Raw genomic sequence first — 18,556 nt, forward strand, 5'->3', positions numbered from 1 at the left:
TAACCATATCTTTTCAAACTCATTTAACTTTTATCACTTGGAAATAAATCTCAATTTGTTTTTGAAAACGTTAGTGTAATAAAAATAAAATGAATAACCTTTCTATAACAGTACACATGATAGATTGTTTTATTATTTTTGTTATTAATTAGTCATAAATTGATTTTTAAATACTTTTTAAAACTTTTTTTTTTCAGTTAAAATTCTAAAAGTTTTAGAGATGATAAAAACTAAACTTTAATCAAAAAGATAGTCATTGATGTTATTTTTTAATATTTAAAGTAAAGAAATTATCTGTTCACCTTCAAGCTGCATCATTAAACCTAATCAAACCATAAAATTGCACGTTAACTTTATCTCTCATGAAAAGAATCAATATATCATTATTTGGTAAGTTTAAAAAGTTTAATTTTATTTTACAATTTATTTAATATGTGATTGTTTCAATCTTTCTTTATATTTTAAAAAGTTACTGAATAGTTTAAGTACAAAAGATTGTCTTTAAATAAGAATTTTAAATCGATTAAGAAAAGTTGTGCAAATGGCCTGCAGTGTTTTATAATTATAACAAAGTGTTTTAATTTTTGTTACTATCAGTGCTTCGGCTTTAAAACAATTTTAAGACAAGTAATTTGAAAAAAGTTGTTTAAAGAATTAAGATAGATTATAATACAATAAAATCATTCAAAGTTGTAACATAGTTTCTTCTCATTTATTTTAAACTATTTAAAACACCTAGTGTATATATATTATTATCTATCTTTTTTTACCTAAAAGGGGCACAGAAAAAATCCCAAAAAACTAGAGGTCACCCTTTTATAATGCTGTTAATTAGTTTTTGTATAGTAGTATTATAAACTGTTTAACTTTTTTTTGATCCCATTCATTTTCGAGGTGTAGTGCACACCTATAAAAAACCTAAGTAATTTTAGAATATTACCAAATATTTTAAGCGCCTTATTGTGCGTCGGTTGCAGATCTAAGGTTGCTTCTGATTGGCTAATATTTTACTTATTTTTATATTAAGTTTTAGGTAATATATTTAATTTTTTGGTTTATTTATTATGTATTTGGGTAAGGTAAGGTAGGGATAAAGGTATTAATGTCCTGTCACTTTGCCTCATTTGCATAAATTTGCATAATGTTATGAATAAAAACAACATTAAACCTACAACTGCAACCGACCCCTTTTTGTCGTTTAATAAACAATATTAATTACGTCATCTCGATAGCTTAAAAAAGAAAAATAGCTTATTTACACTTGAGTTTTTTTATTTGATTAACCCTAAGTGTTTTAAAGAAGATCTTTGGTAGAAAGTTCTAAAAATACATTCTATCACTGGCATAGAGGTGTCAACATTTTTTACAAAAGTTTAAATTGGCCGTAGTTTGATAGCTTAATGTTTAAACTACTTGTTAGTAATACATTTTTTGCCAATAAGTATTTAATATTACTGTTTCATATGGACCAGTTCAAAAGCAAAATTGTTATAGTGCATTTTTAGCGTTTTCATTAACAAATCATTAAAAAATATTAAGTATGTTATTTATGTCATTTTTAAACATTTTTTTTTTTACTTATACAGGCATGGTAACGAATTAAGCCGACAGCTGCTTAAAGTCGCTAAAAAAAGAGGTGTCAAACCAGAAAAGTACATTCAAAGTCGGTTTAAAAATGAAATTAAATATATTGACTTCCTATCACCGTTCTCTAATCAAGGTAACATATTTTGTTTTAATTTTATGTGTTTAACACTAAAGTATAGATAAATTTTAGAAATTAACAGGAAGGTCATATTTTAGCCATGTTTATAGTATTTTTTAACTTTTTAAAAAGTAAGTAAACTACACATTGGCAACTATGATTTTTAAATATTTATCTTTTATGGTTTGCTTGGAATACCTGTCTGTACCCCTTAATTGTTTACACATTTGCATACCACAAAAGTTTGAAAAAATTTAACTATGTACAATATTTAAGAATCTTATTTCAATGCAACGGATGATGAAATTAAACACAAATGTGATGTTAAAAACTTCTATCAACAACTTGACAAAACTGTTTTAAAGGTTGTTTAAAATAATCAAAAAAATAATGTATAAGTTAACTTACTTTTTTTATTTGTTGTCTTTAACTTTGTTCTATCTTTTTACATTAGGGACATCTATTAAAGGGGAACGAGTAATAATTTCACGAATACAAAATTGCACGGAGGGTCAGTTTTGCACGAGTGACAGTTTTGCACAGAGGGTCATTAAATTTGATAAAAAAATAAAATATCAAAGTTTCTAAAAAAAATCAACCCGTGCAAAAATGTGTTCGTGGAATTGTGTAAGCTCGTGCAAATTTGACACCTACCCCTATAAAAGATACGCCTCCGCTTAAGGTACGCACTAAGTCTTGGAAATGAGTAGGATTAAAGTTTAAATTATAATAATTTATGATACTTTTAGAAATGGTGTAATTATCTCTAAACTGTAAATTCCCCCCTTTTCCTGGCTTAAAACTTGAAGCTTTTGCCTTTGGTTTAAGATTGTTAAAAAAAAATTAAATGAGTTAATTTTATTGTACATGACATTTTAAAATTCACATAAAACTTGAAAATAATCTTTATAGTTTGAACTATTGGAAGACCGCTGTTATTCAAAAAGTATAACAGATACTTGTAAGGTAAGTTAAAGTCTGTAAAATTATTTTAACCGTCAATTAAGTGTATTTTTTAAGTGTTAGTATTGTTGCGACTAAATGTAAGTTGTTTATTTACTTAATCTTATCAAATTTATGTTGTTAGATTTGATATAATTTTTATCAACTACTGAAATTTTTACTGAAATTAAAAAATATTTATATATTTAAGTTTGAAACATACTTATCACAAGAAAAAAGAACAAGTTTGAAGCCAAATGATGAAACGGTTTGTTTTAAAGCATGTGTGTATTTATATGATAAATTTGCGAAGTATTTGCTTCATTGAAACTGATGTACATTTCTTAGTTTAAACTAATAACACTGTTCAATGGGTTTCTGAAACAAAAAAGCACTTCAAAGAATAAATGATAAAAAATAAAATTAATGTGTTTATTAGTTTAACACAGCGAAACGTGTGTCAGTCTAGATGAGTTGTCTAGATATCCTTGAATTTTTTTTTGCATAAAAATAAATATTTTGATAAAACTCTTCTATATATCATGACTTTTTTTAAATAAGTTTACTAGAAATTTATGATTAAAAAATCTGCATAATATATTATCTGCAACCTTATTTGTTATAAAGTTATTACGCTACTGAAGCTAATTGTTGTTTTATGATACTCAGAAAACATCTAGTTGTAAAGCCATAGTTAAATCAAAATCACACAACACGGTTGAAGATAAATCTGAAGAATTTATCAACAACAATCTCATCAAAATATCTACTAACCAATTGAAATTTACTACAACTCGAATTGGAAACTGTTCAAGTTGTATGCTTTATATAAAACATACTTATAACCTAAATGTATCAGTTGAACTATTACACTATAAGTATTTTTCCCACACCCTTCAATGTTAATATCATGGTTAAATACAGATTAAATAAAAAACCATCTAGATTTATTAAATTGAAACAATAATATATAAAATGAATGAATATTTATAGTGTACAATAACTATGAAAGATAAACTGGTAAAAAAATAACAAACTAAAATTTAATAAAGTGAATAAATTAAAGTTAATTTTGCATAGATAATTTCTGGTATACAATCTATTGTAATCAGTTATGGTTGATATCAGATAACAAAGTAGTAGACTATTTTTTGAAGTAAAAAACTCAGGTTTTAGAACTTATATGTAAATTGCTTCTGAAGTTGATTTATCGTAACTATTCCTTCTATTTGAAAATATTTTTAAACGACCCAATTTATAACTGTTTGCATTCTATGTCTAGTATTAATTAAATTCTGACCTATACCTGTGATTTTTTTTTACATTTACAATATTAAAAACTGTAATTTAGTTAATAAATTTTCAAGTAAGTGTTGTTTGATTCTATTTATTAACCTTTTGCTAGTTCTATCCACGTATGTTTGTTTGTAAAAACAAAAAAAAATTGTAGATCACGTATTTTTGATTCGGATGTATATTTTATATTTTTTTGAATCTTAAATAGTTTATTGGTTTAAAACACTATTTTTTGACTGAAAGACGTGTAACAATTCACAGCCTTTTTTTGAACTTATTTTGAACATATATGTTCGAATTGTACTGTATTTTCCAAAGCAGCTCAATTTTGATTTGAAAACTATAAATAAAATTGAGATTAAATTTTGTCTTAGCAACTATTGAATTAATGATGTTCAGGGGATGAATTCGAAATATCATTCAACCACCTTAATTCTTCATTTTATAGAAAACGTTTTTTTTTTGTTTTTTGAAACTTTGCTACTAACTAAGAGTTCACTGCATAAAATGCAGTTGGTTATAAATTTGCATTACTATATGTTATTTGGAAAAACGAAATTTTTCACAAGAATTTACAGAAAAATAATATTTGTAGATCTCAATATTTCTTTTAACATTTATAGTCAAATTCAATTAAAAACAAATTTAGCTATCGGTTTTACATATAGAGCCACGAGAGTTTGTTCATATAAACGTGAAGTCGAGCCTAAAAATGAAAAAAAAACATACTTAATGGGTATCCCCTGAATTCAATAATGCTAAGACAAAAAACATCTCATTTCTTAAAATGTATCTTTAAAATTTTCCTCTTTATTTGAAACTATCGAAAAGTTCAACCATAATTACCAAAGAAACAAATTTAGTAGTTGGTTGTGATTTATTACAGATATTTCAATCTAAGTAGGTTATTTGAAACTAATAGTTTATTTATTGACGTATAAAATAATAAAAAAATACCCGCACAAAACAAAATTAATATGATCTAAAAGTTTCTATGTTCTTGCAAACAAAACTACTTGGATGGAACTAGTAATGTATTTATAGATAGTATGAACTAAAGATTGACAGAAAATTAATTAAATCATAATTAAGTTTTTTGTCATTGACAAAAAATATGATAAAAGTTATAAAGTTGTTCACAGTAGTTCTGCTATAGGTGAATATTTATTATTTTTAATCAGTTAAAGATAAAATAAATTAAAAAATCGAAAGTAATAATTGGATGTCATCAAAAAAATAGAGATTCAATTTACATTTAATTTAACTTTGTAAATAAACAAAAGTGTGTTCTACCATTTTGTTTTCTGTCTTTATTTGATTTTGTGTATACCTTAAATAGTTAATTATTACTGTAACGTTTGTACTATTAACTTATACTTATTTTAACTTGCACAATTTGTTTGTTTTCATTTTTGTTAGTTAAATTACACATTATTCTATGTTTTAGTTAAATTTTAAATCAGAGGAACGTTGTGAAAAATACTTATTAGGGTTGCCACACACTCAGGCTACTCAAGATAACTCGTTTAAAACTTTTGTAAAACTCAAGGTAGTTTAAAAATTTTCTAAACCTTTAGCTAGTTTTTTGACTGAAAATGTTTTCTTGTCTTAAAAAAAAAAAAATTTATCTTGCCCTTGTGTTATTATTTTTATATTTTTTGGTGTTTAAGCTTGATTACCAAAAAAAATTCACTGTTTTGCTCTTTTTTTTCCTTATAAACTTTCAACTAAGGATAGTTTTTGGTCACGCAGGCTTGCTTTTTTTGGCTCAAAGAGTGGCAACTCTAACTTTTGTTTATATTTTTGTAATAAAATGTTATTGATACTTTTGTAAGCCTTAAAAAATGTACTTCAACAAATACTTTAGTATACCTAGTTTTTAGGTAAAGTTATAACGTTTAATAAACAATAAAGCTTAAAAGTGGTTTTTCGAATATGGTCGTCTATAGTTTTGAGCTGATTTTTAAGTTAATAATAAAAATGTGTTAGGTTTTATATTGCTTTATAATATTTTCGATTATCATATCTGTAGTTTTTTATAATGCAATAGAAAATTTACTTTTATTTAAACAATTTATAACTGTTTTATACAACAGAAAGAGATTTGAAAATAGAAAACATAAGTAACTTATTAGTTCAATGGAAACTAGCCACAACGTTTGTTAAATGTAAGTTTAAAAGAATCTGATTAAACTAACATTAAACTATAATTGAAAGTTAAGTAACAAATGAGTTTCAGGTTTTAATAATGTACAACGGAATGAATAATTCTTTTAGGAATAAATTAATTATTATAAAGTTTACGTACAACTTTTAGTTAGTAAGTTTTGTGGTAAATATTTTTCAGTAAAGTATTTAGACAAATTAGGAAAAAATAACAATATTATTTAACTTTAAAATAAAGATATATTGCTTTCACTTTTTATTTTATAACTTTAAAAAATTTAACAGCAAATGTTGCTCATTTTTACTTTCAATTGTTATGATTTTAAATAATATTCTTTTAATTTTAGTAAACTAATTTATACAAATAATAGTCTTGTAAAACTAGACTTACTCACTCTGAGTAAGAACAATCATTTTACTTTATGACTCCCCAAATTATAACTAAGCTTTCTTCACAGACTTACCTTTTCGCTTTTAATTTTGAATATTGTCTCTACAAAAACTTGTAATTTTCATAAAATTATTTGGCCAACTTAAAACTCTGTAATAATTATTTTATAAACGAACGTAATATATTACATCAGGGTTCGTGCGCGTCCGGCTAAGTCAGGCTAAAAAAGTTTTTTTTGAAAAAAATTGCAAAACGTCAGGCTTAATCAGTTTTTTATTTAAAAATTTGAGAATCTCAGTTTTTCTCAGTTCAAATGTTTGAAAATTTTTGATTTAAAAAATTTGAGAAATCTTTTTTAGATCAAATTGAGATTTGAATTTATTTCTAATTAAAAATTTAGTTATTAATGACAAAATCAGTAAGTATTTGTAAAAATAAATGTTTAAAACCTTTTGTTGAATCTTTAAAATAAATTTAAGAATCTTCATTATTTTGTTTTGAGTAGATTAAATATGTCACAGTTATAAAAACTCATAAAAAATACAATTCAGTTTAGTAAACAACTTAGTTGTTGTTTGAATTTTAATACTTGTATAAGCGTTTCATTTTAAATTTTAAGAAAACACGACAATGCACCGTTTTATTATGAATTTTCTGGTTACAATGTTTTTACTTAGTGCTTCATTAAATTTAACAATTTTGTTTAGTAATATATATTGAATTTTCAACTAGAAATAAATTAGATATAACACTTGTTTTAAAACTTATCACTGAATTTGGTATGTTAAGGGCATAGGGGGGTCAATCATCTTTTTCACAATTAACAGGGTTCGTGCGCGTCAGGCTAAGTCAGGCTAAATCAGTTTTTTTGAAAAAAGTTGAAAAACGTCAGGCTAAATCAGTTTTTATGTTTAAAAATTTGAGAATCTCAGTTTTTGTCAGTTCAAATGCATGAAATTTTTTTAATTAAGATCAAATTGAGATGTGAATTTATTTTTAAATAAAGATTTAGTTATTAAAGACAAAATCAGTCAGTATTTGTAAAAATAAGTGCTTAGAACCTTTTGTTGAATCTCTAAAATAATTTTAAGAATCTTCATTATTTTGTTTTTAGTAGATTATATACGTCATAATTATAAAAATTCATAAAAAAGTACAGTTTAAACATTACAGTTTAGTTCAACAACTTTGCTGTTTGTCTGAATTTGTTTACATGAGCTTTGTTTTTCAGAGCTTAGTTGGTTAAACTGTTTTTTATTATATATTTTATTATATATTATAAAGTTGTATAAATATTTTTTATTCATTCGTTTATAAAGATTTTTTTGAATAGCTTATGTAATAACATAAAAAGCTTAAACTGTTTTTTTAGTTTGAGTAGTTATTTCAAAAATTATGTTGTTAATGAAAAGATAAGTTTTAGAGTCCAGATCATGTGTTTAATACTTATCTTTATGTATTCGTTTAAAAGGATTCTTTGAAATAGCGTATGTAATATCATGATTAGTTTAATTTGTTATTTCAAAAATTAAGATGCTTTAATGATAACATAAAGTTTTTGAGAGATGTGTTTAACTACATTTTGTTTTTCTTTTACAGACTTATTCACATTTCTGTTTTAATAAAAGCTTCTGGTCCAGTCATGTAACTTATAATTGACGAATTCAAGTACTAATTGACACGAACCCTGTATATGGGTGATAAGTGGTGGATGTAACTAAGCCCCAAAATTTAATAAAGGTATGAATTCATTGAAGCAGAAATTATAATGACCAGTTAAAAATATTCAAGTTGCTGGGTAAGCAATGGATAAGTGTTGAAAAATAATTCATTTAAATTTTTATTTCTTTAAAAGTAGTTTTGTGAATACTTTTATTGCGTTAATTTGCTAATTAATACCCCCCAATACCTAAAATGCCTTCTGAAGGTGATTTTTTTTACTTTGAAAAAATGTCAGGCTAAATAGGTCTCTGTCAGGCTAAATGAAAAGGAATTTCGCGCACGAACCCTGAATTAAGTCTTATTTTATTGAGTTGTAACTAAGCTATGAGTTGCTTTTTGCAGATTTTAAAAGCTCAAAATATTTTTGAGATAAAGCTGGTTGAAGTCGGAGACTACAATAGTACTAATTAAGACCTCCCAATATCTCAAATGACTTCATATTAAGGGGATTTTCCTTACTTTGAAAAAATGTCAGGCTAAATTGGTCCCAGTCAGGCTAAATGAAACAAATTTCGCGCACGAACTCTGTCACATGCTAAATATTTATAATTTATAAAACAAAGAAAGTTTCCTTACAAAAAGTATTAACTTGTAGAAAAAAAACTTGTTATATTTATTTATTATTGTTATAGAAAGCATACCAAGAAAATTTGATAAAAGCAGATAAATCTATGTTTAAATATTATTACTTCTTAATAAAGAATATAGATAGAACATAAAATGGTTTATAATAAGAATTTTTATAAAATAAATTATTTAAGAATATCTTTTTAAAACGATTTTTCTCTTTCAATTGTTTTACAAAATTTAGAAATAATGTCGTACACTAAATTATATTCTAAAAATAACTATTAAGAGTTGTAATATTAAAAATTTTAGTTTTAATTATTTAAAAACTGATAAAGCGTTTCAAAATCTATAGATTTTTTTTAAATAGAATTATTATCAATTTCTATTTTTGTTGCACCTAACCATGGAATTTTATTATTTTGAGCTCTAATTAAGACAATTTTTTAGTGTTTTAAGCATCTGTTTGCTGTGATCGTTCCTGATAACTTGTTATATTTTTAAATATATTGACGTTAGATTTTTGAATATTTAAGACAATTTTTTGTAAATCTCAAAATGTACGCTAATTACAGCAAACATCAAAGATGAGGCTTTTCAGTTTCCAGATTTCAACAGCAAATTTCAAATTTTAAGAGCTAGTAGCTCAACTTCGATACAGTTTAAATTTGTACCAAATCAAGTTCGAAGTTTTTTAAAACATATGCAAGTTAAAGTTAGTTTACTTTAGTACAACGTATTATTTTACTTAAGTTTAATATATGAAAATTGCTAGGATATTTTTAATCCATACAAAATAACTTATTATTTTCTTATTATTCTATACTAAAAAAATATTTTTTATATTCGCAATCTCAGTTTTGTTTAAGTTCATAGGGAGTCCAACATTTTGTTTTTACAAAAGTTAAAATTGGCTGTAATGTGTTAGCTTTAAGTATTAACTACAATCCAGGTTTTGTAGAATTAAAACAGTTTATTTAAATTTTTAGAAATTGTAATTTTTAGTAAAAGGTTTTAAATATAAACGATGGAACGCAAATTTTCTTATTCAATTTTCTCCGAAATTTTAAAATTCAATAAGAACTATTTTCTCCTTCATTTTTGACCTAAAGATATCAAGTTTTCAGGAAACATTCCTTATATAGTTAAAAAGACTTTTATGATTTTAAAAAGTAAAATTTATAGATGAAAAAAGCAAAAATATTTTTTTCTATAGATTTTATTCATCAAAATTAGAAAAATTTCTGCACTGAAAAAATTAAAATACTAGTAAGGGACTTACTTTGTAAAGTTGAAGTAAATTAGTTAAAAAATGAAGGAGATGATAGATTTTTAGTAAAATAGTCTTTTTTGCCTTTTTGTTTGCACCTTCCATTAGAAATCTTTGAATACACCAACTTTGTACGCTTATACCTCAAAACTTACTTTGAATTTTGTTAAGCATTTAAAAATACCTTATAGCCTCAGTAACAATTTAGAAAATAAGTTCTAAAAAATGAGGTGGACACTCCCTATGCCGTTGTTTTATATAACTTAGTTTTGTTTAAACATTTTTATTGCTCTTTTTTTATGCATGTTCGTAAGTTTTTGATTTTTTTCGTTAACATTTAGTTATTGTTGTAAAGTTATTCACAGGAACCTTATAATAAGTTTTTCAATTTTCATGTATTATTGAATTTCGTAAAAATGAGTTTATTGAAATAATTGTGTACGTTATTCATTAGTAGTTTGTTATTTAACAGTTTTACAATCCTGATGTTCATAAAAATATTCAATCTGTTAATTTCACACTTGAAGCTGAAGTTAGTTCCTGTTTTTTTTTTAGTAAGGTATAAAAAGTAATAACAGTGCATCATCGCTAATCCGGACATGCTGGGTATGCTTCTTTAGTAATTATGGCCGGATAAGAACAAAATATAGTTTTTTCTTTAATAACCTATTATGCAATGCATATAATAAAACGTAAACTAAATTCTGTGCTAGTTTAATATAGTTTGATTTACTTAAACAAAACTAATTAAAACAAAAAAAATTGAAAAACTTTTAAATTAATTTAAAGAAAACAAATCACACTGTAAAATGGATTAATTGTATCGGTTTCTAGTCTTAAAGGGAAGTCATTGATTTTAGGTTTACTATTTAATTCTACTTCTTGACTAAAACCGAAACGGATTAGAAGGGGCCGGATAAGCGAGGATGCTTTGTACAAACTAGATTATCTAAGTATTAATGATATATGTAGGATTATTTTGTATTCTACTAGAGATTTATTTTTAATGAGTTTATTTTTATTAAAAGTTAAATTACTTTATTTAGGCGATTGATAGAACCACCCAAAAAAAGCCAAGTTTCAAAAACAGTATGCTTCCACAAAAAAAATTGTTAGTTTAAATTTTTTTTATCAGGGTTGTCACAAGACTCTTTTATGGCACTATTTTAGCAGTAATGTCTTTAAATACTCTTAAACTTTGGTAAATATGGAAAAACACTTGGTTTTTAATTATTAAAAACGTTTTATTGTATTTCAATCTTTTTATTTTTTAAAAATTATTAAAAGTTTTATTAAGTTTTACTAAAAAATTATATACTCTTTACCTTGATGTGGTACGCCATGTAGCATTTTTATTGATATTACTGACTCTACTACATTAGTATAAACCACGTAGGACTTCATTTCACCTTCATTGTTTGTTGTATATGATTAAAAACTATGTTTGATAACAGTAAGAAATTGGTATTATTATAACTAGTTAATTATCTGATGGTAAAATGACTAACACAAATGAAAATCCTTTGGTTATTTAAAATTTATCAAGCTTCATTAAAACACATGTTATAAAATAATGAGAGCCGATCGTTTCTAACTCGCGTTTATTTAAAGCTTAAACTTTTCAAACTTTCTTTTTTGTAATTCGATACGATTTTAGCTCTGTAAATAGTGGTTGGTGGACACGCTGAGTTTCAACCTGCATACAATTCCAACCCGATAAATTCCCACCTGAAGCCTAGACCAGCAAAGCGCCTATCCTGAGCGTTGTAACTTCAATTTTTAAAACTAACGAAAGTTTTTTCTTGACGATGGCTGTTATAGTAGTAATAGTGCAAATCTGTAAATTTCAAAAACAAAATGTGTTCGATTTTGAAAATTTCCACAAAATATTCGAAATTTTTATATTTAACAATATAACCGTTTTTGAGTTAGATTGTGATTTTCTTATACTTATTTCCAATTAAAGTTTTATGGGTTTACACAAGTGGCAACACATAAAGAATCATAGGGGGTGTGGGCCAACGTAAATTTCCTTGTATACAGTTACCACTCATATTTCAACATCCCTTTTGTTTTTGAAGTATTAAAATATCTGTATACTTTCATATTAAGTTGAACAACTTTAAAGGTAGTTTAAATTGCTCTTTACCGCTAAGACGTTATCACGCGTCATTTCAAATGTTTAATTTTTGCAGATTGGTAAATTTTTTGGGCTAGTTTAAATTACCAGGTGACTTATTTTCTTCAGTTTTGAAAATTAACGTAAGCTCTGTTCACTGACTGAGTAAGATAAATGTTATGGAACAATACAGTTTTAGCTAATCAGGTTGTAACAGACGATGGTTTACGAGTTACTAAATTTAAAGATCACTTCCTATAAAAACGATCCTGGCATCTATGTCTTCACTAAACAAAATTGATCAGATATATTTCGCTTCGACGCAAAAAAAAACCTGAGAAGCTGGAAATACTTATAGGTTTAAGAGCCTAAACAGAGAGTTGTAGAATAGCCTGTTTTATCCCATACAGCGGGTACCCATTTTTAACAATATGATGTGGCTCAGTTAATGTTAGATAATAGTAGTAGCACCCCACCTACAGTGCTCCATTTTGACATTTAACAAGAATTTGTATCTTTTGCTCGTTAAGTTTTTATTGTTTGAGTTTTCTTTTAGAGTCTTTTTTCTTAAATTTTTATAGTTTTAGGAAAATAATTTATGAAGAGGTGAGCTGTCAGGTCAACTTCAAGTCGTAGATTAATCTATTATCTCTTTCAAAGCCTTACGTAATTAATAGATATTTATAATATTTTTTTTCTAAGTTTTCAAGATTATCAGTTGCTAATTTTTTACTTAAAAGAGACCCAAACGAAACAAGCTCGTTAGAATATAACAATAATAACAGTTTTCAAAGTACTTAAATTATTAAACTAATGTAAGTTTCTCTGTGTTAAACTAATAACACATTTATTCAGAACTCCGTGTAACTGTGTTATTAGTTTAACACAGAGAAACGTGCATTAGTTTAATAAATTAAGTACTTTGAAAACTGTTATTATTGTAATATTCTAACGAGCTTGTAGAAAAAGATGCACACTCATCTTTAACTTTTTAAAGTACTTATTTATTCAGAACTCCGTGTAACTAAGTACTTTAAAAAGTTAAAGATGAGTGTGCGTTTTTTTTTCTAAATGTAAACTAATAGTTTTTAAAAATTTATCGAAGAGTGTTTTGAACCTGAAAGCGTTTTAGACTTATATGTGATAAAAACTTTGTATTTTTATCTAAAAAATTATTTGATATTTATATTTACTTTTTCGCCGTCGAAAAATCACAAATAAACAATGACTGTGTCCTGGACAGGTTTAAGCGTTATTTTGAGTATATAAATCTTGTTTAAATACAAACTACAACTATAAGTGAAGAAATTAATAAGTTTTAGTAGTTACAATAAATATTAATCATTTACAGTATAAGTTTACAAATGTTAATTAATAAGCTTCAACTATAGTACTATAAAAGACTGTATGATATTTGTCTAATAAAACTTGTAACTTATTGTTTTAAGTTGTATTACGCAACTAACATAAATATCTATTAAGTTATTTAAGTTTTCGTTTGTGTTGAAAATTTTTTACAAAACTGTTTTTATCTTAAATGTTTTAATTTCATATAAAAAGCTACTTTATGCTTACAGCTTTCATAAATAAGCTAATGTTAATTTCTGTAACAAATTACCTTGACTCCCCCATGGCCTTAAATTGTAAAACTATATAGAGTTGACTTTACTGTAATGTACACAGTACAATAGTTGGTTATATTTAGTGCTTCATACTTTTTTAATACTGACAACATTACATTTAAATAATAAGCACCAAAAAAGCACCGCCATTTAGTGCCTCATAAGATTACACTAAAAGAGAAATCAAATGCTTAAATAAATCTATAAATTCTAAAAGCACTTTAAGTTAACTTTAAAAAAAAAATGTGACAATCCTGATTAATAAGTTCATTTTACTTTAAAACTATTTTTTTAATTACTTATAATTTTAAGTTTATGGTTTAATTTTTTTATTAATACTTTTTTTTCAAATACACAACTAGAGTTCACAACTTTAGTTATTACAAATGGATGGCTTGAAAAACTCGCAAATAGCTTGCTTAAAAGTAGCAAATCAATTTGCTAACTCTGCGATAAAAAAAAGATTCATGCTTTTTTTAAACTTAACCATTAAATCTTTTTTTTTTTAATTTGGGTTAGGGATGAAGGTAGAAATATAAAAATTGTTAACTCAGCAAATATGTAAATGATTTGCTACTTTTATGCAAATATTTGTGAGTTTTTTAAGCTACCTTTATAAATTAAAATTTAGTTTTGTTTTTAATAATCATACTATTACTTTAAATAGATTCTATTGGTTCTAATTGTATATAAGTTTTGATAAAATACTATAACTTCTACTACTCTTAATATTTTAACCAAAGGAAATAATAAATAACAGAAACAACATTTACGTTGAAGACTGTTTCATTGAGTTTTCAAACTGCAAAACATCAATCCTGGCCAGTAAAAAGGTGATTGTATATAATAAAGACAAACATGAACATAATGTTAGTAATCATTAGTTATTGATTTATTATTTTTTTGTTTTATAAAATGTGTTTTCTTATTAATTCAGGGTTACCACGAAACCTGGAATCCTTGAAAAACCTGGTAGTTGACAATTTAGGCTAAAAACCTGAAATTTTGAACAAAAATCACTAAAAAACCTGGAATTTTAAACAATTTTTACATGTTAAGTAGTAACATTTCGACTTCACACAAAAATCTATCATATATATAAAAATAACTTTATTAAAAAACACAATTAAAGTAGCTTTACAGTATCTTTTAAATTTTTTTATACAATTTATTACAGGCTTTTACCTCGAACTTGAATTTAAACTAAAAGTATACCCATAAATGTGTATTTTTAAAAACCTGGAGGAAATTTAGAAAACCTGGAGGAAGTTTGCCAAAAACCAATGGCAGCCCTTTAATAATACAAGTTAATTAAACTGATTGATTTAGTTTTCTGTTTTTATTTAGCGATTTTATATCTTTTCATAACATAAAATATTTTTAAACATTCTGTAAAAATGAAAAAATAATGATTTGTTAAGTTCGCACTTTTGGGTTTTGTTCGAACTAAAGTAGAAAAGGTGACTGTACTATATATTTTTAAACAATCTTTACTATGTAAAATATTTTACATTTACAACTTATCAAGTAGTTTTTAATAAATGTTTTATCCTTAAGATGCTTTGAACAAGTTAGTTATTTAAGTGTCATTATATATTCGTTGTAAACAGAGTTTCGAGTTTTAAATGATTAGTTTTGAGTAAATTTTTATTGACAGTAATATTTTTTAAACTTGATAAGTTTTCTTATAATTTAAATTAATTCTTATACATATACATTTCAAAATCAAATCGAACAATATTTTACAGATTGTCCTTAAAACTTTAAATGCTCCATTTATAGCCAATAGAAAGCTAATAACAATAACGTGAGTTTGCATTGTTTATCGACTATCGTTATAGACTAAAATAGTAGTGTTTTTTAACTTTAGCACAAATAAATTTTAAATACTTTCATTAAATAAGCTTATGGTGATACTTATTAGACAGTGTTGTATTAACTAAAAAGAACAAATAAACTTAAGTTGAAAAAATGTACTAACAAAATACTAGTATAATAATGATATAGTATAACCAAAAGTTTTGGACTGATAGTTTTGTTTTGTTGCTAATTTGATTGTTTACGTGTACTTTTATATAAATATTAAATTTTATTTAGTTAGTATAATGTTAATATTCTATATGTTTAAATAACTTGTATTTTTAATTGCAGATACTATATTACTTATTTATTGTAGTTTTTATTTATAAATTGGTAATTTATGTCGACACGCGTCATTAACAAAGCTTAATAAACCTCAAAAGTTGGCTTGCATTTGTTGAAAATGGTGTCAAATTATTAACTAAGTGTAGTAAATTAGTAGAATAATTGATATATTTATATTCTTGCAAGTGTTCATATGCATGGTTTCCAATTTAAATCTATTTTAATTGGTTACATGACAATTCAATTTCCGACATTTCGATTTCTTATAAAAATTCTGAAAGAGTCACAATTAAGAGCCAACAAAAGTAATATTTTTTTTTAATTATAAAAGAGTTAGTAAGTCTGATAATTATGACAGTAAAAAAATTAAAAGTTAAAACTATCAAAAAATAGTTTTTGAAGTTACTAAAATTTACTAAACTTTAAAATTTGTTTTAGTAATATCTACAAACTTTGCTAAAAATGGGTTTGTAGGTAATAACTTGACCAACAACCCCTTTTCAATTTCAAATATGTATTACTTTTTCACTGGTGGCCTTTCAAACATTTTTAAGAATTTGAGTCATCGAAATTTGAATTACCCGAGTTTGAATAGTAGTGCACCCATTTTGATTCAAAAATTACTCAGGAAATCTGTTTTTAGTTAGAGAATACAAACGTATATAAGGTATTCAGATTTTTTTTATTTTTGACAACCTATGCGTATAAATAAATTGAAAAGGAATTAATTTAAATTACTTGTCTCCATACAAGATATTAAAACATAAAATTTGTCGGAAAGCTTTCATGCTGTTCTTACTTGCCTAATGTTTAATAGAAAACGACTGGACAAATATAGAAAAATATAAGTATTTTAAAACACGTTTTTCTAACATTTTATGTAAGTTAGTTGTTATTAAAACCCGACTTTTGAGTTTAAAAGTATGTTTATGAGAGGTGCACTACTTTACAATATACATATTTCAAATTACGAAATTTTGAACCCGACAACTTAAATGGAATTTTGTGTTGCTAACTCAAACTATAAAAATAAAAATCCCTACAATTTAATATCCAATAAGTAAAATTTTGACGTTTCATTTTTTTAAGTAACAATAACAAAAATTACAAGTTTTTAATTACGCCTATTCAAACGCGATAGTTCAAATCAACATAATAACTCAGTACTATAAGTACTTAATTGCAATCATCTAGTATTTGAGATTAAACGATTTTTGACAATGAGAAATTAATAAGTTTTAGTTGTAAGTGCAAAAAATAACTTAAAATAAAAATTTGCAGACCAAGATGCCATGCAACTATCCCAGTTTATTTTAGATCAAATAAAAAGGGTAATTTTGAAGCAAGTTTGGTTTTAAAGACTGATGAAAATGAAGTCATCACTATTTTACTAAAAGCTTTTTGTAATTAATTATTTTTTGGTTATTAACAATACTATGGAATAATTTCTTGAGTAATTTTATTGCTGCCTTTTAGAATGTCTCTATTCTTTTTTTAACCCTACTTTTAGATTAATAGTAAAGTATGAAAAGAAACCAAAGTTGTTTAATTTTTTTACAAGTTATGTACAATTAAGTTTTTGTGTTTAAGTAGTTAGCTTAGGTGTCGGTAAATTGCGGCTCGCGCATTACATGCGGCTCATAAAAAAGTATAACCTGCAGCCCGCGAGCATGCTAGTTTAGCCTGCGAAAGAAAATGTTTAAAATTTACCTTAAATGTTTTGAGATTTTTAGTAAGAATTAAGGTATTAAGTAAAGTTATCGGTATAATCAAAACTCACACTAGATATTTTGGGTCAGCTATGAAGTTTAAAAACTGTAACCAAGACTGCGGGCCGCAGTTTAGTTTCTTTTAATTTGGCTCGCGATCACCAAATTCCTGCCGACTTCTGAGTTAGTTTTATGTCAGGATTTTTACTCCAACTCAAAATATAATTTTCTTGAGTTAAGAATCATCACACTTCAACTGGGTTTTTAAACCTAGTTATTCTTTCCACTAAAAACCCAGTTGAAGTGTGTTGATTCGTTAACACACAGAAACATATGTTTGTACAATAAAGGAAGATCATTGTTTTTTTTTTAATTTTAAATTGTTTTAAAATCTACTGCTTACTTTGATTATAGTTTAAATGATATGTGTGATGAGCAGAAAAAATTTCAATACCCAAAAGTAGAAAAAAAGTTGTACTAAAACTGGTAGCTATTTTTTTTTGAACAAATTGATCATGCTTTTTTTTATTAAGACTTAAACTAATGCTATTTAAAACACTAGTTGCAGTAAAAACTTTATGTAATTAAAGTATCAGCGCAGTTTCTTAAAAAATGGCATATACAAAATGACATGAAAGTAATGAATAGTCAGTTAATAATAACAAAATTTCCAATTACTTAAGTTAATTTAACTAACGACGTTTCTCTGTAAAATAAATATATTAGGTTTGTTTATCGAACAGATTAACAAAATAAGATATGTCCAAATGTATTTAGTTTAAATTGTTTTGAAGTTATGCTGTTAACTATTTTCATTTACTTAGTTGAGAACTCTTAGATATAAAAAACAAATCGGCGAAAGTCATCAAATCCAAAGCCTGGACTTTTGTGTGCCATGAGGC

General features: G+C 25.3%; 1 protein-coding gene across 4 annotated transcripts in view; it reads left to right on the forward strand.

The window, feature by feature from the left end:
• The window catches only part of LOC145835392 (uncharacterized), a 104,084-nt gene extending 86,615 nt beyond the window's left edge, over window positions 1-17,469 (forward strand). For 3 of the 4 annotated variants that reach the window (XM_082942957.1, XM_082942961.1, XM_082942959.1), the window contains 13 exons: window positions 283-390; window positions 1,587-1,720; window positions 1,982-2,070; window positions 2,618-2,671; window positions 2,859-2,915; window positions 3,317-3,461; window positions 6,040-6,111; window positions 9,365-9,504; window positions 10,532-10,591; window positions 11,106-11,170; window positions 14,561-14,669; window positions 15,549-15,607; window positions 17,227-17,469. In XM_082942957.1, the coding sequence (XP_082799083.1) occupies window positions 283-390; window positions 1,587-1,720; window positions 1,982-2,070; window positions 2,618-2,671; window positions 2,859-2,915; window positions 3,317-3,461; window positions 6,040-6,111; window positions 9,365-9,504; window positions 10,532-10,591; window positions 11,106-11,170; window positions 14,561-14,669; window positions 15,549-15,607; window positions 17,227-17,356 (1,222 nt within the window). In that variant the 3' untranslated portion in view covers window positions 17,357-17,469. The remainder of the gene's footprint in view (window positions 1-282; window positions 391-1,586; window positions 1,721-1,981; window positions 2,071-2,617; window positions 2,672-2,858; window positions 2,916-3,316; window positions 3,462-6,039; window positions 6,112-9,364; window positions 9,505-10,531; window positions 10,592-11,105; window positions 11,171-14,560; window positions 14,670-15,548; window positions 15,608-17,226) is intronic. The other variant, XM_082942958.1, reaches the window with a different exon arrangement.
• Window positions 17,470-18,556: the final 1,087 nt, after the last annotated feature.

The sequence above is a fragment of the Thalia democratica genome, chromosome 5 (genome assembly GCF_965202585.1).
Source record: "Thalia democratica chromosome 5, ktThaDemo2.hap1.1, whole genome shotgun sequence".
NCBI classification, from domain to species: Eukaryota; Metazoa; Chordata; class Thaliacea; order Salpida; family Salpidae; genus Thalia; species Thalia democratica.